Source organism: Brachycentrus maculatus, unplaced genomic scaffold (genome assembly GCF_059751285.1).
Source record: "Brachycentrus maculatus isolate JH-2025_06_01 unplaced genomic scaffold, ASM5975128v1 h1tg000717l, whole genome shotgun sequence".
Lineage (NCBI taxonomy): Eukaryota > Metazoa > Arthropoda > Insecta > Trichoptera > Brachycentridae > Brachycentrus > Brachycentrus maculatus.
Window position 1 is genome coordinate 2,501 of NW_028281448.1, and position 27,494 is coordinate 29,994.

Genomic DNA, 27,494 nt, shown 5'->3' on the forward strand with positions numbered 1-27,494 from the left:
CCCAGCTTCCTAAACATAAATATTTTATTATGTTCAAATTTTTTAAATATTGTAATTTATCCAATAAAGCAGTACCACACAACAATATCTGAAAGCTTTTTATTTCATCTCCTGAAATATAAAAAAAAAGAAAAAAAAAGAAAAATGAAATATGGATATTTATTTAAATACGTTTTTTCAGATATCAGTATTTTATTTTTAATTTGATTTTTATGTAATATATAACACTATTTATTAACCCAGTTCGGTTAAAAAAGGTAAAATGAATGCGAAGATAATGGAAATAGTGGTATTAACCAAGTAAAAATCAATTTTAAAATGGATATAAAGAATCACAAAATGACTGCTGAATTAATTGACGAAATTATTTCTCAATATTTTTCGCAGAACTTTGTGGCACATTTTACAAACTTTGTAAAATTAAAATTCGTTTTTACCACTTTTTTATTATAAGTTTACTTTCTACCAGTTTCGACAAGAACCTTGTCATCATCAGGGTTTTTTAAATTCTAAAACATTTAACATCAAACGGTAGGTTAAAGTGTACTTATAATAAAAAAAGTAATTAAAACAAAGTTGTTTAATTTTACGAAGTTTTATATAATTATTCTTGAAAATGTTTCAACACATCCCTAAAATGTACACAGCTTCAAATTCAGCCTAGTGTTTTTTTCTTTAAATGGTTGATGTCAAGTTAATAATATTGGTATAATTTTAAGTTTTATGTTACATTTTTTTGCGTAATTAAATGACTATTGGATATTATATTATACGATAGATATTTGTTGCTTAGTAGGTACTTTACGCACAAAGGGCTTGGACGCAGCAAATCTTGGTCATAATTGTCGTCAAGAAAAGGCGATTCAGTTAGTTTGGCCATATAATCCGCATGCCTCCTGAGAGCCTTAATCAAGCTTGCCTCTTTTACAAGGCATCAGGTTCGCGCCACTCAGGACGACCACTGCTGACAATTGTCGGCAGTTCTCGTCAGAACTTCAGACTTGGGAGGATGCATAGGAGCTGGCAGCCGACGGAAAAGCCTGGAGACAATTTGTGGACTCCGTGTGTTCTACTCAAGGAGCGGATATGGTTTAATTAAATAATTAAATTTAAATTTAAATGAAACGGGATAAAATGGTTTAAATCGCCGGCCTGCCAGCGACAGAATTCTCATAAAATTTGGTTGTTGTGTTAATCAACCATAGGAATATTTTTTTGGAAAATTATTGGTAGCGATAGTTCACTTCTGATTGTAAATTTGCACAAATTAATATCCCCACGATCTACCATAAACATGTTAGAAATGACCTTGGTACAATACTGATTTTTTATCGTCTTAAATTGCTCACATTTGATACGAAGATCTTAGGCGGAACTGTGAAAACGAAGAACGAGAAGAGAAAGAAGGTGATTTTCCACAAATTTTTCTATCAATTACTTTCCAGGTTACTTAGAAAAAGTTGGTCTTACGTTTCATTTTTCTATTTAATAATAAAAAAAATCTTTGCCTAAAATACCATCCATCAATTTTCTGTATTTAAAAATATAATCAGCTTACAGTTTTCCATTTTTTGCTTTACGCATGAGCCGAATATAAATAGCAGTGTCTATCCAAAGGTAGGTACATTACGTTCATTAGATCAGTGGTCCCCAACCTTTTGACTTCTGCGAATCGGTTAGCGTTTGACGGTTTATATTTTTAATTGTGCTGATTAAATCATTTTAATTTTATAGTATTAAACATGCCTTAAAAACGGTTATAAACTACCAAAATTAACATAAAGTGATTTAACGCATTCATTGCCGGAGGGTATTTATATGGCCGTACCCAGCAGGCCGTGATTTTTTAACAAAAATAAAATCTTACAAAAAAAAAATTGTATTTAGATTTAAAGGATATTATAAAAACTTGCCAAATATATACGCCGTGTGGCCTTTGAACTGCCGTTTACTCAGAAAAACAAAGATTTTTTTTTTAATATTCAGGGTTGTCACAACTTGATACAGAATATACTTTTACTTATTAATATAGTGGAATATAAATATGTTAATAAAATATGTTAATTCATTTATTTATTTATGTTGACATAGATAAGAAAAGGATTAAAATAAATGTAAGTACAGTATTGCACAAGAATATAAAAAAAATAATTCAAAATTAAAGTCAATTGAAAAAAAACCTTGCATCAAAGACAATCAGTGAAAGCTTTTAGAAAGATGACTGTAACTTTGATAACAACGGTAAATTGTAATATTTTATTGTTTCTTGATCTTCTTAACAGATGTCTCTACATATTCTTATTGAACATATATTCCAATTGAATTTGATATTGGCTTGCGACAAGCTCAAAGAAGAGCGTGTTGACGCGCTCATTTTGTATGGCCTGGCGAGCACGGAATTGGAGAACGTGTTAACGCGCTCGTGGCAGCGAACCGGTCAAAACTTACTAGAACGCTAAATAAATGAAAACCCTGAGCTTGTTTATTTGCAACGAGACGGTTCCGGGAGACAAAGATATCCGATGTGTGTTGCTTGTGTCCAGATTATTCCATTGGTTTGATTTTCTCGCTGTCACAGCAGAAAGGCCTTCTTGGCACAGAGAGGATGTCGGAAATGGTAAGAAAATATTCAAGTTCCGTAGTAGATCTCATGGTAATGGACCATGACTCCAGAGCACTGATGAAATTGTTGTCTCAAGTGTAATTTTAAGGTAGCTGTCATTTACAATCTCCATCAATTGATTTTCTTCTTTCACAGACTTGCTGGATTCCTCTGGTTTGTAGATGAATGGGATGAATGGGAACCTAACCAGTTCGTGAGTTTTTGTTATTAGGAAGAAGCGCTCGATATCTTTTAAAAGAAAAGACATGTGATCTTGCATCTAGCGGGGCCAAGGGCGTTTAATTTGATCCGCGAATCGGGGGTTGGGGACCACTGTATTATTTAGTATCTGTGAAAAGGACAGATTACACATTATTATGAAACAATTACTTAGAGCTGAACCAAGGAGCCAGCAGCTGGCTTGGTAGATTTTAATACTTCGTTTTGTTTCAGTTGATAAATTAGCGTGTCTTGTTTAATTTTCAACCTAAAATGACAAGTTATGAAGATTCACATTTTATAATATTAAATATAATAATCACCTTCATATGCTTCAACAAATTTTGTATGGGTATGTATTTGTTTTTTATTTTATCAATAAGACATGGTCTTTTCCCACAACTTAGGGGTTGGAACCAGGACTCCATTGTATACTGCCAGTTTGGCCTTGGTCATAGGTTTTTTTGTTGTTGCTGTAACTGAAGTCAGTGTACCATTCATTCTCCTTTCTATATGTTTATCAACTTTCCCATCCCTTGAAAACACAATTCCACTTATATTTATATGTTTATATATATATATATATATATATATATATATATATATATATATATATATATATATATATATATATATATATATATATATATATATATATATATATATATATATATATATATATATATATATATATATATATATATATATATATATATATATATATATATATATATATATATATATATATATATATATATATATATATATATATATATATATATATATAAATATATATATATATATATATATATATATATATATATATATATATATATATATATATATATATATATATATATATATATATATATATATATATATATATATATATATATATATATATATATATATATATATATATATATATATATATATATATATATATATATATATATATATATATATATATATATATATATATATATATATATATATATATATATATATATATATATATATATATATATATATATATATATATATATATATATATATATATATATATATATATATATATATATATATATATATATATATATATATATATATATATATATATATATATATATATATATATATATATACATATAAATGTGTGTTTTTCGATACCTAAAACAGAACTCTGTCATCGTGTTGCGCTGTTGTTTTAGATTTTAAAATGAATGAACAAATAATTATGTATTGTTATACTAATAATATGAAATAAAGTTTTTTGTAACGTTAAGTAAACTGGCCGGAAAACTGGGATTTCGTTTAAAAACCGTGACTGTCCTGGTCAAAGTATAACCAATAAACATTGAGTAGAAGTCGCTCCTCAAGCACAAGAGCTTAGTCTCTTTGTTGGAGAGGCACGGTGGAACTAGTATGAATTATGTTAAAATATTGATATTTATGTTAAAATGACTAGCGAACTAATAGAATTGTACATGCACAATGTTTTTTGTAACAATATTAACAAAAATGAAAAATGTTAAGGAATGAAAGAATGTTTATATTTATAGGACAAGAAATGCCCTGCCTACAGAGAAAGTATAACCATAGTTCCTTCGTTTGTGTATGCAATGCCAACTACTGTGATGAAATAGCTAAAGTTGTTCCACTGCCTCCGGGCTCTTATATGCATTACACGTCAAACCAAGTGAGTACTTTTCCATTTTTCCATCTCACAGTTAAGGTTAGAGATCAGTCAGTAGTTGATCTCTCTCCGTCGTAAATGGAGAGAGAGTAGAATAGTTCTATTATTTTTTGACATCTCATGAAAGATGAAGAAGAATATAGATGTCTGGGTATTTACGGGGCTGACGACCGTCATAGGTTAGTTTAAGTGATCACTTTACACACGTGTAACATTCACCAATTCTACCCATTATTGACAACCACACTACTCAAATTCTTGGAAGTTATATATTTATGAACCAATTTAGAAACCTTGTTCTTGAATCACTAGAACTTCACTAGAGACATCTATTGGTGAAATGTAAAGAAGGTTTTACTAAGCAGAAACTCTTATATTAGTATGTGAGGTCTGAATCCTGGATTATAATCACACACATGAGAAACGCCAGAAAATACCATTTTCATTTTTATTATTAAGCTATTTAAATTATCTGGTCAAATTATGACATCTCATCAAAGATGAAGATAGATGATGGCACACGTGTGTAAAGTGATAACTTAAACCAGCCTATGACGGTAGTCAGCCACGTAAATGCCCAGACTTCCATATTCTTCTTCATTTTTGATGAGATGTCAAAAAATAATATGAAAATAGCTCCTGTAACTGGAGATAATCCAGATTTTGTGAACAAGTATTTGGACACACTCAAGATGTTGTAGAATAGTTCTGTGATCAGGTCGTCTCATCTGCATCCAATAGTGTTATCCACTGTAGAATCCATGAATTTTTTAGTCTTCCTCTAGATGTCTTTCGAGATAGACCCATGGCGATTGCTTGGTTCATAATATGCCCAAGCTCTCTTCATCCTATGTGCCCATACCATCTCAATTTATGTTCCTCCAACTTACTTTTGATGCCTGTTACAACAAAAGTTAGCTAGAGAAAAGGCAATTTTTAATTCAGTTGATATTTATATTACATTTTTATGTTAACTACTCCACCTCTGTAGTGTAGTGATAAACGCACTAGGCTAACATGCTGGAGGTTCCAACTTTGATTCCTAGAAGGTTTTAAAATAAAGAAAAGTGATTTTCATTCCAACAATTATTTGTTATTACCCTAGACTGGTACCTGTAGCAAAGGGCTAATCTAGTGGCCTTCATGTGTATAACAATCAAGATAACACTGCTCCTGTAGGATAAAGTGCTCAATGTATCATTGGATGCAGGTAAAACTTAATAAAAAAATTAAGATTTTTTTTGTTTCTTTTTGTCAATTTAATACGTTAATCTACAACTAAGCATAGTTTAAATATTATTGAGTAATGTTATTTTTTTCCAGTAAAATCATTTTATTACGTTACACTTAAACCAAGAAAAGTATTGACATTATTAAATATTTATTGTATTTTGTATTTTTTTCAGAAAAATCTCCGTTTTTTCAAGTCTTTGGGATTTATGGAACCAATTAAAAATTCAAGTTTTTTTTCAAATTCATTATACAAGCTTTTTCAACGAAGTGAGTATATTTTATAAATTTGAAAGATGTATATTATATGTTTTATCAGCCTCTGTAGCATTATGTTCAGCACGCTCGGATACCGAGGTTCCGGGTTCGAATCGTTTTATTTGGTGGCTTACTATTGTATTAAAGAAGGTGGTCTAAAAGTGATTAAATGGATATGTCGGTTATTTCAGGAACCGACGTAATAGAAATCAACAGGAATATTACCTACCAGACTATTAAAGGATTCGGGGCCTCCTTTAATGATGCGGTGGGTTTTAATTTGCGTACCTTGAGTAAACCGACGCAGGAAAATTTTGTCAGGTAAATTGAGAACAAATCCACCAAAAGATAAAGGTTAACTTCATATTTTCATTAAAAATACATAACTATATTTTTTGTAACGTAACATGGCACCTTAAAAGGGCCCAGAGCAACCGTGTACTGAGCTTCGAGAATAGGTGTCTGCGAAGAGTTTTAGGCGTGCGGTGGTTTGATTTTGTGAGGAATGAAGAGATAAGGCGTAGAACGCAGCAAATCTTGGTCACAACTGTCGTCAAGAAAAGGCGATTCAGTTGGCTTGGCCATGTACTCCGCATGCCTCCTGAGAGCCTTAATCAAGCTTGTCTCTTTTACAAGGCATCAGGTTCGCGCCGCCCAGGACGACCACTGCTGACAATTCGTCGGCAGTTCTCGTCAAAACTTCGGGATGCGGATCTGGCTTGGGAGGATGCAAGGGAGCTGGCAGCCGACAGAAAAGCCTGGAGATAGTTTGTGGACTCCGTATGCTCCACCTAGGGAGTGGATATGGTTTAATAAAACGTAAGCCAGGAGATATGGAGCACTTATTTCAACGTCTTTGTATTAATTTGGAAATATTGAAGAAGAAGAAATGTGATCTTATTTCACAACACAAGTGGTCTGCTTTGAAAGACCTGGAGAAGGAAGAGATGACCATTTACAAGGTCTAGAATAGTATTCTTGACTCTTACGATCGGCTGAAAAAAACTCGCGTTTGCTGTTCTTCCTTTTTTCGGTTCTACATATTCATACGAACAATATTTTTCAAGCATGAACTTTACCAAGAGTAAACTGAGAAGTCATCTTATTGATAAGAAACTGAAATCATGCCTAAAATTAAAAGCAACAACATACAAACCTGACTCACTGAAACTTTCCAAGGAGATGCAAGGACATTGTTCGCAATAAGTGATGGTCAGGCATTGTCATGATTTAAATTTATGGTTACCTTACCTTTTAATGTATTGATATTGTTCCAAAAAAAAACTAACTAACCATCACGCTGCTTTCCGAAGGGGTAGGCAGAGAGAATAGAACGCCACATCACACTTCCACGTTCATGCATTTCCTCATACAAACCCGCCGATTGTTACGAGTCCTAACCTGACCACTTTCAAGTATTTGGCATACCTGATCGTGCCATATTTTTCTCGGTCTTCCTCTGCTCCAAAGAAAATTAAGAAAGGTGTGTTGAGATGATTTGGACATGTAGAACGAATGAGTGAGGAAAGAACGGTAAAAAAAATTATGAGGCGAATGTAATTGGAAAAAGGAGCAGAGGAAGACCGAGAAAAAACATTTTATTGATTATCAACGAAAAATCTTTATTTAGTGTGAATTAAAATTTTACTAAAGATACCCGTAATTTAATGATGGTATAAATTTATAATAAAGGTTTACTTAATTAAAAACAGATTTGGCTGTAAGAATTTTTTGAATCGTTGTCATGTACATATTTGGCTCTTTAGCCAATACGTTTGCAACCACTGTTCTAAGGTGATTTCAAAAGTTTCAAGCAAGTTGTGCTTACATTTTGTTTCAGATCCCACTTCAGTGATGTAGGATTGGAGTACAATATGGGAAGAGTACCTATTGGTGGATCCGATTACTCTACACATGGATATGCCTATAACGAGCTACCAGCTGATGACACAACACTATCTAATTTTTCACTTTCTTACGAAGACTTCGATTACAAAGTGAGTTTGGTTTAAAAAACCGAAGAAGAAAAAAATCAAATGATCAGTTCTTAACTAACTAACTAACCATCACGCCGCTTCCCAGCAGGGGTAGGCAGAGAGAATAGAACGCAACACCACTCTGTCTTTGCAAACATTCTTCGCCTCTTCCACGTTCATGCATCTCCTAATACATACCCGCCGATTGTTACGACTCCTAACCTGACCACTTTCGAGTATTTGGCATACCTGATCGTGCCATGTTTTTCTCTGTCTTATGCTTACATTCGCCTCATAAATTTGTTTTACCGTTCTTTCCTCAATCATTCGTTCTACATGTCCAAACCATCTCAACACACCTTTCTTAATTTTATGATCAGTTCTTCTTATGAGTAAACTGTGATTGAAGAATTTGCTATTTTGTTATTTCTTGTTACATCATATGTTATTCAATTGTATAATTTATTCTAGATTCCACTAATCCGACGAGCTCAAGAAATGGCCACGGATGAAATACTAATATTGGCTTCAGTTTGGTCTCCACCGGGTTGGATGAAAACTAATGGGAAATTCATTGGGCCCGCCACACTGATCGAGAAGTATTACCAATCGTATGCCAACTATCATGTCAAGTAATTAAACATCAACAATATTTTAAAAAAAATTGAGTGTGTCCAAATAATTGTTCACAAAATCTGGATTAAATCTTGAATTTGTGAACAGGTATTTGGACCCACTCAAAATGTTGTAAATGAATTATCTGGTCAAATTATAAGCTTAAATAATAAAAATGAAAATGATGTTTTCTGGCGTTTCTCATGTGTGTGATTGAAATCCAGGAAAAGACCTCACATACTAATATAAGAGTTTCTGCTTAGTAAAAAGCTTCTTTACATCTCACAAATAGATGTCTCTAGTGAAGTTCTAGTGATTCAAGAACAAGGTTTCTAAATTGGTTCATATATATAGAACTTCCAAGAATTTGAGTAGTGTGGTTGTCAATAATGGGTAGAATTGGTGAATGTTACACATGTGTAAAGTGATCACTTAAACCAGCCTATGACGGTCGTCAGTCCCGTAAATGCCCAGACTTCCATATTCTTATTAATCTTTGATGAGATGTCAAAAAATAACATAACAATATTAAAAGTATTTATTATAGCAGAACGGGATTATTCAGCCTACGGATGAAATATCAACATTACATCTCAACTTGTATTGATGTAAAGTAGCTTTCTCGAAATATTTCTTAATATGAAATAAGATGGAATTATGAGAATCGCAGGCCTTATGATTTGTCATTTGGGTGACTTAAGCGATTACCTTATACACATGTGTAACGTTCACCATTATGCCCATGGTTGAAGGTATCAAATTGTGGTAGAGTGGGTTCGAACCGAGAAACTCCGACTCAAGAGTCCGCGATACTAACCACGGGACCACAACCCGACTTTTACTTACAAACAATTTACCCTTCGAGTTCTTAGACTATAATGGGTTCCTATATCATTCGTACATATGTACCCATGCACGCTCTTACATCTAACTAATTAACCATCACGCCGCTTCCCCGCAGGGGTAGGCAGAGAGAATAGAACGCCACACCACTCTGTATTTGCAAACATTCTTCGCCTCTTCCACGTTCATGCATCTCCTCATACATACTCGCCGATTTTTACGACTCCTAACCTGACCACTTTCAAGTATTTGGCATACCTGATTGCCATGTTTTTCTCGGTCTTCCTCTGCTTCTTTTCCCAGCTCTTACATCTAACTTCAGTTATCCTCACACCCAACCTCCCTTGTCATACACACATACCTCACAATTTATGAGATATTCTGTGACTTTATCCTGATAATGAAATTTCTGGTTTACAGGTTCATCAAAGAATATAAAAAACATGGGATAAATATTTGGGCTATCAGTACAGGAAATGAACCATTGGCAGGATTTTTGCCATTAATAAATTCCTTGGGATGGTTCCCCTACAAACATGTAAGTGTAGCGTTCATAAAATTATTTAACTTTGTTTGCAAAGTTTCGTTAAAATATTCTCTGGTTTTAGGGAAAATGGGTGGCAGAAAACTTGGGACCATCAATCAAGAAAAACCCAGAACTTTCCAACGTGCAAATATTGATAATAGACGATTCCAGATATCTGCTTCCTTGGTACCTAAATTTGGTAAATTTATATTAAATTATATTAAATAACATATTTCAAATAAATTTTCGCTATTAAAAGACACAGAATCTTCTAAATTACAAATATTGGCAAAAGATGAGTCCAGATACATATATGATTCCTCGGAATTTTAATTTGGCAAATCTGTTTCTTTAATTAATCAGTATGCCAGTCAAAATCAAAAAGTATCTTTTAATTTTGACTGGCATACTGATAATATTCTAATTGTTACTCTTTAATTGTATGTAGTCACTATAAATACAAAACTGCTACATGCACAAGTGGACCAAGTCATCACTGAATAGAGTTATCTGATTTAACTTACTATACGACATAATATCATATTTTACATAACAATGGGTGTGTGTAGTGTTCGAAATGAAAACAGTCTTAATCTTTTTCATTGCACGTTTCGAAAGGGTGGTACCAGTTCTCGTATGCTTTTTATGTAAGTTATATCGAAATCATACAGGAGAAAGTGACCAAGTGCATTTTTTTTTACAAAAACGTGATCATTGATATCTTACTAGCTTAATATTGCCTTTAAAAATATCCCAAAGGATTTTAAACTTGAAAGTATAATATATTGACTTGGTAAAATGACTAACTGCATTATTTTTTTATTATTTACATTTATTTAAATCACAATTTATCCATATTTAAAGCATTTTTTTTACAGAGACCCACCAAGCCACTTTGTGAGTCTTCTCGGTGGAGTTCGTTTTTAATAATTTTTTTATTGTTTTTGACGATTTTAACCTAATATACACACAAAAAAGAGAAACAAATTAAGAATATAAACATTTTACAATTTTCATAAAATGAACTCTTGATCATTTACCCATTTCTTTATTTTGCCTTTGTTCCATATTTTATTTTGACCTCTAACATCCGTCGGCAACAAATTAAAAATGTTCGGAACGATATATTGCAGTGTTCGACTCCCATATTTATTGTTTATTCTTGGGACTATCAAACCTAAGTTGTGTGTAAATCGTGTATCATGGTTGAGTTCTAAAGGATTTCGATATTTTTGTCTAGTTTGTTGTTCAACGATGATACTCATCCACAATATTCCACGTACCGGCAGTAATTTCAAATGTTTATATATCAAGATTGGATTGTCCCTTTGATTATATATATGACTGGGCACAATTTGTTTAATTATGGAATATTGCAGAATGTTTATTTTGTTGCCAAGCAAAAGTGACTGAAATGGCCCTCCTGAACATTTTACGTTTTGGTAGTTGGTCACTTTCTCCTGTACGGCTACGATATATTTAATTTAAATAAGTTTACAAAATTGTCTTACACCATGAAATCGATTTTACTATTTAATTAATAAGATCAAAAACATGTTTTTTTTTAAAGATGGCAACTTATAAAGACGTAATGCAGTACGTGGATGGCATTGCGATACACTGGTATGCAGATTTCGTTATTGGACCTTCAGTTATAGAGGATATCCATAAGAGATTTCCTGAAAAATATATCATCCAAACTGAGTCATGCGTTGGTAAAGAAAAAGCACCATAATCATTATTTTTCTTTTCATTACACATATCCGCAAATACACTCATCAAGTGGAATTATAGGTTTAGGAGACGTTTGGTAGGATCACTTTCGCAACTTAGGTGGTTTGGTATTCCTCCTTAGGACTTTGGGTTTGGGGGTGAGTATAAATTGCGAGAGGCACTACTCTACCATATTATGTATTTAATATTATTTTTTGACATCTCATCAAGGATGAAGAAGAATATGGAAGTCTGGGCATTTACGGGGCTGACGACCGTCATAGGCTGGTTTAAGTGATCGCTTTACACACGTGTAACATTCACCAATTCTACCCATTAGTGACAACCACACTACTCAAATTCTTGGAAGTTCTATATATATGAACCAATTTTGAAACATAGTTCTTGAATCACTAGAATTTCACTAGAGACATCTATTGGTGAGATGAAAAAAAGCTTTTTACTGAGCAGAAACTCTTTTATTAGTATGTGAGGTCCGAATCCTGGATTAAAATCACACACATGAGAAACGCCAGAAAATATCATTTTCATTTTTATTATTTAAGCTTATAATTTGACCAGATTATTTATTTTTAACATTTTGAGCTTGTCCAAATACTTGTTCACAAATTGGGATTATCTCCAATTATAGGAGTATTTATCATATTATTTTTTGACATCTCATCAAAGGTGAATCATCTTTGATGAGATGTCAAAAAATAATATGAAAAATACTCCTATAATTGGAGATAATTCAGATTTGTGAACAAGTATTTGGACATACACAAAATGTTGTAAATATATTTAATATTACCAATCACAACTCTCAGAAGCCAACGAACTTTGCCTTTACGATCATATTAAACATGAAAACAGCGACGTCGTGCCAGTGTTAGCGCCAACGTCTAGTATCAAAATAAATAAAATTGATTAACGAACATGGAATTTGATGAGGCGTTATGTTCATTTCCAATTATGTGTGATTTCAGACGTTTTTGGATCGAAGGTAAAGTCGGCATTAGGTTCATGGAAAAGAGCGGAATCATATGTGTCCGGAATTTTGGAGGTATGTACTCATTTATTTATTTATTTATTTTCTTTTATGTACATAACAATTTTCGTCATATATGTATATGTTACATAAAAAACATTAAGCACAAGTTATTCCATGTACACACACATTCATATATATACACACACATACGCATTCATACATACATGCTTGTATATGAACAGGTAGATAGAAAATATAAAAAAATAAAAAATAAAAACCCTTATCCGCACCCCAATGGTGCATAGGTCACTGCGTCATATAAACGCAGTGTTATCTTGATCGTTTTACATATGAAGGAAAGGTGATCAGCCCTCCGCTTCAGGTACCAGTCCAGGGTAATGTTGAATAAATATTACAGTGAAAATATCACTAATATTTATTTGACCCCCCTGGGAATTGAACCCGGGACCTCCGGAACGGTAGCCGAGCGTGCTGACCATTACACTACGGAGGCGGACTAATAAAAATAAAAAATCTGGCCAAATTATAAGCTTAAATAATAAAAATGAAAATGATATTTTCTGGCGTTTCTCATGTGTATGATTTTAATCCAGGATTCGGACCTCACATGCTAATAAAAGAGTTTCTGCTCAGTAAAAAGCTTTTTTTCATCTCACCAATAGATGTCTCTAGTGAAATTCTAGTGATTCAAGAACTATGTTTCAAAATTGGTTCACATATATAGAACTTCCAAGAATTTGAGTGGTGTGGTTGTCAATAATGGGTAGAATTGGTGAATGTTACACGTGTGTAAAGTGATCACTTAAAACATAAAGCACAAGTTATTCCATATACACACACACATTCATAAATATAGACACACATACGCATTCATACATAGATGCTTGTATATGAACAGGTAGATAGAAAATAAGATGGAAAATAATAAGTATGAAAATAATTAGTGGTCATAACCGCGAATTGCACCAGAAGTAGTATTTTCTTCTTAGAAGAGGAATCCTCAGCTTTCCTCGAAGCGAATCAAATCAGCTTTCCTCGAATTTCCTCATAATCCTCGAAACGACAAGAAGGATGGATCCAAGTAACGAATTTATGAAATTACCCAAACTCATAACACGTAGGAACACTTCTGACCTTATTTTCTTTTATATATTTTTTAAAAATAATTATGTAGATTTCCCAGAGCTTTTAAATCTTGTCAAGCTTAGAGTCCCGGTAGCAAAGACCAGAAACAAAACTAAATTAAAAATCCCCAAAACACACACCAAGTCCTACCAAAATCAATTTTAAATCGAGCCTGCGATATGTGCAATGAAATGCTTGATAAAAAAGACAACAATTATGTATATTATAAAACGTTTAAGAGAAATGTATATTTCAGAATTTGATTATTTAGTGAAGAAATGTTGTAAATAAATTATCTGGTCCAATTATAAGCTTAAATAATAAAAATGAAAATGATATTTTTTGGCGTTTCTCATGTGTATGATATAATCCAGGATTCGAACCTCACATACTAATAAAAGAGTTTCTGCTCAGTAAAAAGGTTCTTTTCATCTCACCAATAGATGTCTGTAGTGAAGTTCTAGTGATCCAAGAATAATGTTTCAAAATTGGTTCATATATATAGAACTTCCAAGAATTTGAGTAGCGTGGTTGTCAATAATGGGTAGAATTGGTGAATGTTACACGTGTGTAAAGTGATCACTTAAACCAGCCTATGACGGTCGTCAGCCCCGTAAATGCCCAGACTTCTACATTCTTCTTCATCTTTGATGAGGTGTCAAAAAATAATACAGTTTTTTTTTATTACTTTTGAGTGAAAACCTGTAATTGGAATTTTAATTTAATTTTTTGAATTTTTTTATGTATTCTGCTGGTTTTTCAATAAAAACATAAATAAACAATGTCGATGCAAATATAATGCCTTGATCGTTCACCGTAGCGATTCTTCCAAGTACTAGGTTATCCATTTGGTACTGTAAGTAAATTGCCTTGGACGCGCGCGAGTATTACAAGACAAAACACTTTGAAACATTGAAGATAAGTTCCTTTTGCCCCAATCAAATTTAAAAATGAAATCAGCCTGAAAAAAGCCCAAGGAGAACCTTGTCATCATCAAAGTTTTTTTGTTTGTTGGCAAAGCACCCAATATTGAGTGATACATGCCACAAACAACTGGTATTTTTTATTATGCTATAAATTACTAAATTTTTTTAATGATTATTAATACTTGCTCAAATGTTTTTGCGATACTCTTTCAAGTGATTAATCAGGGAAGGTTAAACATGTATGTTTTTAACCCCGATGATGACAAGGTTCTTGCAGAAACTGGTTGGATAAAAAAAGTACCAATTAAAAGTAGTTAAAAACATGAATGTTTTTATTTATTGTTTCGGCATTAACTTTGTGGTAAGACATGTTACAATGATTAAAGAAAACACTTCGTTTTTAACCACTTGAGTTTTATTATAGACTACATGTTTCAGAAGTTAAACTTCCATCATTCAGGTCTGTATAATAACATATTATACAGACCTGAATAAGTTATTATACAGACTTGAATGATGGAAGTTTAACTTCTGAAACATGTAGTCTATAATAAAACTCAAGTGGTAAAAAATGAAGTATTTTCTTTAATCATTGTAACATAAAAGTTGTTTATATGAACCAATTTAGAAACCTTGTTCTTGAATCACTAGAACTTCACTAGAGACATCTATTGGTGAGATGTAAAGATTTCTTTACATCTCACCAATAGATGTCTCTAGTAAAAGTTGTTTTATTTTATAAAGAAGTATTATAATGATTAAAGAAAACACTTGTTTTATACCACTTGAGTACTCAAGTAATCATTGTAACATGTCTAACCACAGAGTTAATGCCGAACAATAAATAAAATAAGAAGTATTATATTGTGTAAGTTGTATAATGTATTTGCCTTAACTTGTTTTTACATATGTAGAACCTAAATCACTGGTACGTGGGATGGATAGATTGGAATATGGCTCTAGACATAAATGGCGGACCAAAATGGACAATCCAAACCCACCTTGGTTCACCAGTGGTGACAATGGGTGAAGACGACGAGTTCTTGAAGCAACCCTCGTTCTATGCCCTCGGCCACTTCAGTAAGTTTATACCGAGAGGATCCAGAAGAGTACACTCGGAGAATAAGGTTGGATCTGTCGATCACGTGGCTTTTTTGAGACCGGATAGTGGAATCACAGTTGTATTTTACAATCCGTAAGTACTTTTAATCGTATTCTGCACTTTTGAAGAAAATTTACATTTAGTTTTATTTTTGAAGTACTTAAGGAAATCGTTTTTACTATCAGTAGCTTGTCCAATTCACTCAAGCTTTTACATGTGCGGGCATTCCTTCAGTTTTTCTGTTATTCTTGTTTTCCTCGATTCAATAAAAGTACCTACATTTCTCCCTCAATTTTTATTCCCTTACAGCTATTGTGTACTTCACTCTGAGCTCATTTATTACCGTTCTCTGTATCATTTCAAACTAATTTCGGTCCAATGTGTAATCATTTGGAACGTAGGACTAGAATTATCAATTAGAAATCATGTTGACACCGCGTCAAACCAATGCATCATGACGCATCGGATCGATGCATTATTAACTTGATCGTCGATTGAATCCTATAGTACATTGCTTCGAAAAGTCTAGTGTTGTGAAAATTACCACAATTTTCCAAACTTTGATTGCCTGTGTTCAGTTAAGTAGGTTTACATTTTGTATTAAACATAATATGTTACCATAATATGGTATATATGCACCTCTGAAAATTCTTAATTTAGTAGGTGTACCTTGAATAGAAAAAAAATGGGGAACAATGCTATAGTAGATACTCAAATATAAAACTACTTTTTTTTTCAGGACCAATTCGGAAAAGACGGTTATAATTCAAGAAAATCGAAAAGGAAAAATTACAATTAAAGTTCCAGAAAGATCTATCCACACTGTTATCTATTGGTGATACGACAATTTGAGATAGTTTGAAATTTGAGACTTCGAATTACCAAACAAGTTTGTTGGAATGTTTGATTTGTTCATTTGCTCATACTTGAACATATGCAACAATTCAACACACACCTGTCAACGCCTTTTGATTCGTCTGCGAGGTTACCAATGGACCGCGTGCACCCCAGTACGCCGATGATCTTGATTCTCTCGAAAAACCCAACTCGCCTACATCAAATATTTTCATGTTTTCAAATTATTCATTAAATAATGCTTTCGTTTATCCAATTAATTTGTGCGACACAAGAAAAGGAAAATTATCTATTTCTTTTTTGAAGAATGTAATAAAAAAATTAAGTACGTTATTATTGATTATTAGTGTGAGCTTCACTTATAAAACACAACTATTTATAAAGCCACTTTGGTGTGAAGACGAAACGTATAGAAAATTAATGGAAATAGTGGTATTTACCAAGTGAAACTCAAATTGAAAATTAATACATACTACCACAAAGTGACTGTGGCATTACTTAAAGAAAAAATTCTTTGAAATGAATGTGTCCCTGAAACGTTGGTTCAAACTCAAACTTAAAATGATTGATGAATTGTTTTAAGTTTATAAATATTGGTATAATTAAAAGTCTTTTCATACCTTTTTTGCGTAATTAAATAATACTATACAACAGATTTTTGTACCTACCTAATTTGATACTATTAATCAAACGGAATTAAATGGTTTACATCGCCTGCCTGTCAGCGTCAAAATCGTTATGAAATTTACTTTTTGTATCAATCAACCTTTGGAATGATGTTTTGAGAAATCACTGCAAATCATAGTTCACTGTTTTTTTTTTGAAAATTAGCACAAATTAATATCCTCACAATTATTAAAAATAACCTAAGTACAAGGTTGTTTTTTTTCTCCATTGATCTCCAATGTTTTCAAATTTAAAACGAGATATTTATGTTTTTTATTTTTCTCTCTTTTTTGTGTGTACATTAGGTTAAACTGGTTAAAAACAGTAAAAAAAATAATAAAAAAAGAACTACACCGACAAAACACACAAGGTGGCTTGGTGGGTCTCTGCAATTTTTCAAAAAATATGTTTAAAATTGTGATTTAAATAAATGTATACATATTATTTTTTGACATCTCATCAAAGATGAAGAAGAATATGGAAGTCTGGGCATTTACGGGGCTTACGACCGTCATAGGCTGGTATAAGTGATCACTTTACACACGTGTAACATTCACCAATTCTACCCATTATTGACAACCACACTACTCAAATTCTTGAAAGTTCTATATATATGAACCAATTTTAGAAACCTTGTTCATGAATCACTAGAACTTCACTAGAGACATCTATTGGTGAGATGTAAAGAAGCTTTTTATTAAGCAGAAACTCTTATATTAGTATGTAAGATCCGAATCCTGGATTATAATCACACACATGAGAAACGCCAGAAAATACCATTTTCATTTTTATTATTAAGCTTATAATTTGACCAGATAATTTATTTACAACATTTTGAGTGTGTCCAAATACTTGTTCACAAAATCTGGATTATCTCCAATTACAGGAGTTATTTTCATATTATTTTTTGACATCTCATCTTTGATGAGATGTCAAAAAATAATATGAAAATGACTCCTGTAATTGGAGATAATCCAGATTTTGTGAACAAGTATTTGGACACACTCAAAATGTTGTAAATGTACACAATTTATGTAAATAAAAAAAAGACATTAGGCAGACCTGTGAAACCAAAAATTCGTACAATCGGTACAGACATGCTAGACACTAATTTGTAGATAAATGGACCGCAGATCCGTTTCTTACCAGCTCGTGACTTTTTGTGGTTGGGAATTAGCTCTCGAACTCTTTTAAAAGCAAAGACAGGTGATCATGCATCTAGCGGGGCCTTGGGCGTCTCATTTGATTTGTGTACCTACCGTTGTTTGGGAACCACTGAATTTGATAGTATCTGTGAATAGGACAGTGTACCCCTCATTAAGTAAAAATTACTTCGAGTTGAAACAAGGAGCCGCCAGCCATTTGGCGTGGTAGGTTTTTTTTAGAAACAAAAATCATTTAACACATTGTGATCGGGCAGTTTTTTGCTTTATGCTTATAAATAATATGATTGTTTTTTCTAAACATATTTTTTCATATTTTTTTTTCAGCTGATAAGTGAGCGTGTCTAGTTTAATTATCAACCCAAAATGACAAATAATAAAAATACATATTTTATAATATTAAATGTAATAATCATCTTCATATTCCTCAAGAAATGCTGTATGGGTATGTATTTTAAATAGTGTTTTCTTGTTATTTTACTAACAAGAAATGGTTTTTGTCCCACTGTGTGACCAGAGTGTAAGTCCCTCCTCAAGCACAAGAGCTTAGTCTCTTTGTTGGAGAGGCACAGTGGCATTTGTATTGATTATGTTAACATAGAAATGTAAGAGTAAAAATGTACTGCAGATGAATTAAATTTTTATATTCTTTATATCAATATAATTTTATATTTAATAAAAAAAATATTGAAGAAGTGATTTATTTACGTTTGAAGGACAAGAAAAACCCTGCCTACAAAGAAAGTATACCCATAGTTCCTTCGTGTGTGTTTGTAACGCTAGCTACTGTGATGAAACACCCAAAGTTGTTCCACTGCCTTCTGGCTTTTACATGCATTACACGTCAAACCAAGTGAGTACTTTTTCATTTTCCCCCGTCCTGGTTGTAGGATCTTCCAGTATGGTCACCGTCACCTAGGCCATGCCTTCGTATCATGTTATCTCCCTTTAGCATCCATATTTTTTTGGTCTTCCTCTAGATGTCTTTCGAGTAAGATCCATGGTGATTTCTTGGTTCACAATATGTTCAAGTTTTCAATTGCCTTTCCTCCGCCTTACTATTGATGTCTGTTATAGTAATATGGAAAAAATAAGATTTTTAATCTTGTTGATATGTATACGTTTTAAAATTGATAAATTCACCTCCGTTGCGATACTAACATAGGTATTAACGCATTCAGCTAGTATCCTGGAGGTTCTAATTTTGGTTCTTAAAAAGGTTTTGAAATAAAAAAGCTATTATTTATTCCAACAATTATTTGATATAACTTTGAACTGATCACCTTGTTTTCATGCAAATAACGATCGAGATGACACTGCTCTTGAACCATGTTGTGCCCAATGCATAATTGAATGCAGATCAGGTTGAAAAAGTGCTTGAGTATGCATTATTTATTCTTTGTCAATTTATTACGTTTATCTACAACCAGGAACAGTTTAAATAAATGAATGAATAAGTTTTTTTTTTAAAAAATCATTTAAACATGTTACCCATAAACGTTTTTCAATTACTATTGTATTTTTTTCAGGAAAATCTTCGTTTTCATAAGTCTTTGGGAACAATGGAACCCATTAAAAAATCTTTTTTTTTTTCAAATTTGTTTTATAAACTTTTTCAACAAAGTGAGTATATTTTTATCTATTTGAAAGAGTAGGTATGTCTAAATGCTTACGTACTTTTTGATACTTTGGTAAAATTTAGTTTCTGTTCACAAAACCTCCCTGGTTACAAAAAAACATCAGTTATTGGTTTACTATCTGTGATACAAGTATTTGGTTGTTTTATTTTATTTACGGCTATTTACAACATTAGCAAAAATATGTGCGATAACAATAAAAAATACGCTAGTAAAAATCATCACTTACAGTAATCATCAATATTATACACTAAATTTAATACAATACAATAGGTATTCAAAACAATTCGTCACATAAACGACAGATACATACCAGAAATATATCTGGAAATTCTCTTCGGCGAATTTTCTAAGTTAAGCGAATAAAAAACGTATGTTCTGAACAACACGGATTCATAAGTGGAAGGTCAATATTATCGAATCATTAGATCCATCAGAAATACATATCAGATTCACTAAAAATAAACACCAAGCAGATTCAATCAATTCCAACTTTTCAAAAGCATTTGATAAGGTTTGCAACAAAACATTGCTGAATAAGTAACAGAAACTTGAAAACAATGGTCGTCTCTTTAATCGGTTACAATTTTGTCTTCTTGACAGACAGACAAATGTTTCTATACCTTCACCGCAACTAGCGGAGTCCCACAAGGCTCTCACTCGGGCCCAATTCCGTTTATACCACCTATAAATGATGTTATAAACATCTTTGACGATGACCAAATACTTATGTTTGCCGACGATTTAAAGAATATCAAATATAATTATCACATTAAGGACTGTGACATACCAGAAAAAAATCTGGAGAGACTTAAATATAGGTGAAATATAAACGAACTTTTTCTAAGCTCACAAAAATGCCTAACTATGAGATTCTTGCTTTTTATCGCACATAAACAAAATTACCAACAAATGTATGAGAATGCTCGGTTTCATCAAAAGAACTACTTCAGACTTCGATGATATAAATTTCTAAGAAAACTTTAGTACGGAGTCAATTGGAATAAAGAATTCGGTAGTAAAAATCATCACTATCAAGGAGTTATGTTGGTTTTTTCAGACGCTGACGTAATAAAAATCAACAGGAATATTACCTACCAGACTATTAAAGGATTCGGGGGTTCCTTTACTGATGCGGTGGGTTTTAATTTGCATACCTTAAGTAAACCGACGCAGGAAAATTTTGTCAGGTAAATTAAGAACAAATACACCAAAAAAGAGATTCATACCGTATTTACAATATAAATGCATTAGTTTATTTTTGTAAACGTTTTTAAATTTAAAATCCATGTTTCATAATAAACAACATTTTGAGTATGTCCAAATACTTGTTCACAAAATCTGGATTATCTCCAATACTAATATAAGAGTTTTTGCTTAGTAAAAAGCTTCTTTACATCTCACCAATAGATGTCTCTAGTGAAGTTCTAGTGATTCAAGAACAAGGTTTCTAAATCGGTTCATATATACAGAACTTCCAAGAATTTGAGTGGTGTGGTTGTCAATAATGGGTAGAATTGGTGAATGTTACACGTGTGTAAAGTGATCACTTAAACCAGCCTATGACGGTTGTCAGCCCCGTAAATGCCCAGACTTCCATATTCTTCTTCATCTTTGATGAGATGTCAAAAAATAATATTTCCTAATTAATTTGGTCACTCTTGTTGCCATTCACTAGTGTCAGCTTAAAGCAAGACGATCTGTCTCCATCTCGCATCTGTGTTGCTTCATAAGCATTTGTTAAACTAAAATGAAACGATACGTATACTCTAAGGTGATAAGTAAGTTGTATTAATATTATGTTTCAGATCCCACTTTAGTGATGTAGGATTGGAGTACAATATGGGAAGAGTACCTATCGGTGGATCTGATTTCTCTACACGTGGATATGCCTATAACGAGCTACCAGCTGATGATATAACACTATCTAATTTTTCACTCTCTCACGAAGATTTCGATTACAAAGTAAGCTTTGCTTTCGAAAAACCGAAGTAGAAGATACAAATCAAATGATCAGTTTTTCTGTGAACGAGGAATTTGTAAATATTTTGCAATTTCTTCTTACATCATTTGTTATTACATTGAATTATTTATTCTAGATTCCACTTATCCAACGAGCTCAAGAAATGGCCACGGATGAAATACTTATATTGGCTTCAGCTTGGTCTCCACCGGGTTGGATGAAAACCAATGGGAAACTCATTGGACCTTCCATACTAATCGAGAAGTATTACCAATCGTATGCCAACTATCATGTCAAGTAATTCAATATAATCAATATTAATTTTATTTATTTTATAAGACACTGGATTATTCACCCTAGGGATAAGATGTCAATATTACAGGTGTCTCAACTTGATATGAAACTTCCTCTTTATATGAAAGAGGAAGTCCGCCTCCGTAGTGTAATGGTCAGCACGCTCGGCTACCGTTCCGGAGGTCCCGGGTTCGATTCCCAAGGGGGGTAAAATAAATATAAGTGATTTTTTCACAGTCATATTTATTCAATATTACCCTGGACTGGTACCTGAAGCGGAGGGCTGATCACCTTTCCTTCATGTGTAAATGATCAAGATAACACTGCGTTTATATAACGCAGTGCCCTATGCACCATTGGGGTGCGGATAAGGGTTTTATTTTTTATTATTATTATATGAAAGAAGATAGAAGTCTAAGAATCCCAGAGCGTACGACCTGGCATTAAACACTTCTGTGACTAACGTTCACAATTCTGCCCACTATGTGCCATGGTCTCGGTACTTTGATATAATTATAAGAAGTGAACTAAAATTAAGTAATAATTAACAAATTTCACAACTGGTGGCGCTATAATCAGCCATACTTCTAAACGTATTGAAAAATTGTACCTACATGTAGAGGGTTCCAAGACCGCTGTTTGTAAACAGGTTTCAAAGATGAATGCAATATGGATGTTTAAATATGGCAGAATGGTGAAAAATACACAAGTGTAAAAAGTGATCCCTTTAACCAGTCCATAACAGGTTGTAAGCCCTGGGATGCTTAAACTTCTGTCATATAAAGAGGAAAGATAGATGTTTCATTTCAAGTTGAGGCACCTTGTAATAATTATTTATCATTTTAATTAATGCCATTATCTATATCCGATGCTTATATGGAGTATACTTTCTTAACAAATCAAGCCTAGGATCATCTATTGGGTGCATTCTGGATACATTCACCCAGTTTAATACCGTTTCTAAAACAGCTTTTATGTTGTTGGGAGTGATAACTGTTAGTTCTAAACACACCCACACCTCTTAATATCACAATTTTCAACCATTTTAACTCTTAAAGACTTAAAAATTTGTTTTGAATATTGAAAGCAATTAACTTTGTGGATCATATTGATATATTATTTCGAGAAATAAAAATATTTTGTGTTCTGATCCACTCACATTTTTATTAACCAACTAGTTTCGGCAACAACCTGTTGTCCTCTTCAGGGTTACAGTAATAAATAAATCAGTATATACAGTATATACAATATACAGTAATAATAAAATCAGTAATAAATGTAACCCTGAAGAGGGCAACAGGTTGTTGCCGAAACTAGTTGGTTAATAAAAATGTGAGTGGATCAGAACACAAAGTATTTTTATTTCTCGAAATAATATACTTAAAATTTTACTCACAAACAATTTGGAGTTCTTAGACTATGATGCATCCATTATCATTCATACATGTACATATGTTCCCATGCACGCTCATATATCTATCTTCAATTATCCTCACGCACTACCTCCCTCGTCATACACATGCCTTAAAATTGATAAAATATACTTTGACTTTATCTTGATAATAAAATTGATGGTTTATAGGTTCATCGAAGAATATAAAAAATATGGTATAAATGTTTGGGCCATCAGTACAGGAAACGAACCAATATTAGGATTTTTGCCAACAATAAATGCCTTAGGATGGTTTCCCTTTAAACATGTTAGTGTAGTGATTATAAATTATTTAACTTGAAACCGTTTGCATAAAGTTGAACATTTGTCCTTATTGAAATATTCTCTGGTTTTAGGCAAAATGGGTGGCAGAAAATTTGGGACCATCAATCAAGAAACACGTGGATCTTTCCAACGTACAAATATTGGCAATGGACGATTCCAGATATATGCTTCCTTGGTACCTCAATTTGGTAAATGTGTACATTAAATTATAAAACGTTGTATGCTTTGAATTGCCAGAGATCTTTTGTTCGAAAGACATCTAAAGGAAGATTAAAAAATTCATAGATGCCACAAGGAGATAACATGATTTAAAGGCATTGCCTAGATGACGTTGTCCACCATAGAAGGACCCACAACCTGAGGACGAGGAGAGCTGACCCCAACAGCCTACAAAGACGATAAGTTGGGAGAAAGTAGGAAGAACAAGATGTCACATGCTTCAAATATGTATGTATATATATATATATATATATATATATATATATATATATATATATATATATATATATATATATATATATATATATATATATATATATATATATATATATATATATATATATATATATATATATATATATATATATATATATATATATATATATATGTATATATATATATATATATATATACATATATATATATAAATATATATATATATATATATATATATATATATATATATATATATATATATATATATATATATATATATATATATATATATATATATATATATATATATATATATATATATATATATATATATATATATATATATATATATATATATTTATACATATATATATCTTGGCTTGCTGTACTGACTGCCTGAATGCTCGCATCGTAACGTGTAGCGTTACGACGAAATGCGTTACGATGCGAGCATTCGTTTAGTCAGCACAGTGAGCCGATCGGATCCTTAATGTATTTATTTTATATTGGTACCAGTTTTTGTGTGATTTTTATGTAAGTTATATGTTCAAGATAACAAAGTTAAAAATAAATTTACATATTGTCATATACTATGATCTCAACTTACTACATAATTAATAACTATTTATTTTTTCAAGATGGCAATAAATTTGAGTAGTGTAGTTGTCAATCATGGGTAGAATTGGTGAATGTTACACTATGGGCAGAATTGTCATTCATCGTCAGATTGATTAACTTTACAATTGATTTATTTCAGATGGCAACAAATAAAGACGCAATGCAATACGTGGACGGCATTGCGATACATTGGTATGCAGACTATTTTATTGGACCTTCAGTTGTAGAGGATATCCATAAGAGATTTCCTGAAAAATATATCATTCAAACTGAGTCATGCGTTGGTAAAGAAAAAGCATAATCATTATTTTTCCCTTCATTACACAAATACACTCATCAAATGGAACATTGGGTTTATGAGACGTTTGGTAGGATGGCTTTCGTAGATTATTAGGTTGTTTGATATTCCTCCGTAGGACTTTGGGTTAGGGGGGTGGGTATAGATTGCTTGAGGCACTGCTACTCTAGCATATTATTCATTTTATATTAACAATCACAGCTTTCAGGAACCAGCGAACTTTGCCTTTAGGATCATATTATACATGAAAACACCGATGTCGTATCAGTGTTAGCGCCAACGTCTAGTATTAAAATTAATTAAATTGTTGCGTTTTAAATTGAGGCGTTTTATCCTAATTGCAATTTTGTGTGATTTTAGACGTTTTTGGATTGAACGAGACGGCATTAGGTTCATGGAAAAGAGCAGAATCATATGTATCCGGAATTTTGCAGGTATTTACTAATTTATTTATTTTCTTTTATAAAAATAACAATTTTCATCATATACTTTATGTATTACATACAAAGCATATAGCTTAAGTTATTCCATATATACATACACACACATACGCATACATGCAAACATGCTTGTATATGAACAGGTAGATAGAAAATAAGATGTAAACCGCGCATCAGGCCAAGTACGCCTGCCATCTTTTCCCCAGACTATTAATTCCAAGCATTTCCGAAATAAAGTCTGAAGGGAACGACCATGGATATATTTTATACTCCCTCCTGAAGAGATATCTCAAAATTTCCTCTGATTCATCTCTAATATAAGGGAGTATTTAAATCTCGAGTCTGCTACTTACCGATGAACAGTAGAGGAGCCTTAAAACACGGGTGTTGGCAAACACAGTAGCAGTCCGAGTTACAAAACTGAGCATCTTTCGTGCACTTTCATATGCTGCATATATATGGGCATGAAACGACAAGGTCGATTCAAATGTTATGCCTAGGTCTTTTACCTCGGCGATTCTTCCAAGTGATCGGTTATTCATTTGGCACCGCAAGTGAATAGCTTTAACGAGACAAAACACTTTGATACATTGAAGATCAGTTGATTACAAGTTTAAAATTAAAATCAGCCTAAAGCAAGCCCAAGGAGAACTTTGTCAACATCAGGGTTTTTTTGTTTGTTGGCAAAGCATCCAAAATTGAGTGTTACATGCCATAAACAACTGATATTTTTTATTATGCTGTAAATTACCACATTTTTATATGATTATCTATACTTGCTCAAATGTTTTTGTTATACTTTTTTAATTGCTTTTAGGGTTAAAAATATACATTTTTAACCCTGTTGTACGAATAAAAAGTTGTTAAAACAAAATTTGTTGTATAATGTATTTAACTAAACTTGTTTTTACATATTTAGAACCTAAATCACTGGTACGTGGGATGGATTGATTGGAATATGGCTCTAGATATAAATGGGGGACCAACATGGGTTAATATATTCTATGTTGGTTCACCAGTAGTAACAATGGGTGAAGACGACGAGTTCTTGAAGCAACCCTCGTTCTATGCCCTCGGCCACTTCAGTAAGTTCATACCAAGAGGATCCAGAAGAGTACACTCGGAGACCAAGTCCGGATCTATCGATCACGTGGCTTTCTTGAGACCCGACAATGGAATCACAGTTGTATTTTACAATCCGTGAGTACTTTTAAACGTATTCTGCACTTCTAAAGAAAATTTAGATTTAGTTTTATTTTTGAAGTACTCAAGAAAATCGTTTTTATTATCAGTAGCTTGTCCAATTCACACAAGCTTTTACATGTGCGGGCATTCCACTCCGAACAAATGTTTTTATCTGTTATTCTTGTTATCTTCGTTTCAATAAAAGGACCTACCCTTTTCCCTCAATTTTCATACCCTTACGGCTATTAAAAAAAATATTCTGTATCATTTAAAAAAAATCTAGCCTCTTGTTCAACAATTTGGAACGTAGGACCAGAATTATCTATTTAACGCAAATTTGATGCCGAATCGATCCAATGCATCATCTGAGTGAGGAA

The 27,494-nt window shown here is 32.4% G+C and overlaps 2 protein-coding genes across 2 annotated transcripts; both read left to right on the forward strand.

Moving 5' to 3' along the window:
• Positions 1-2,463: 2,463 nt before the first annotated feature.
• LOC148300422 (lysosomal acid glucosylceramidase-like) lies at positions 2,464-16,685 on the forward strand. The gene is made up of 10 exons (XM_088274824.1): positions 2,464-2,617; positions 6,197-6,326; positions 7,846-8,002; positions 8,453-8,613; positions 9,860-9,977; positions 10,048-10,164; positions 11,536-11,680; positions 12,668-12,744; positions 15,659-15,939; positions 16,586-16,685. Exons 1-10 carry the CDS (start codon positions 2,464-2,466, stop codon positions 16,683-16,685), a joined length of 1,440 nt encoding a protein of 479 aa, XP_088130950.1.
• A 2,263-nt stretch (positions 16,686-18,948) lies between these two features.
• Positions 18,949-27,136, forward strand: LOC148300423 (lysosomal acid glucosylceramidase-like). Its single transcript, XM_088274825.1, has 11 exons — positions 18,949-18,975; positions 19,247-19,383; positions 20,060-20,153; positions 21,228-21,357; positions 21,976-22,132; positions 22,267-22,427; positions 24,007-24,124; positions 24,213-24,329; positions 25,334-25,489; positions 25,873-25,926; positions 26,852-27,136. Exons 1-11 carry the CDS (start codon positions 18,972-18,974, stop codon positions 27,134-27,136), a joined length of 1,413 nt encoding a protein of 470 aa, XP_088130951.1. The 5' UTR covers positions 18,949-18,971.
• The last annotated feature ends 358 nt before the right edge of the window (positions 27,137-27,494 follow it).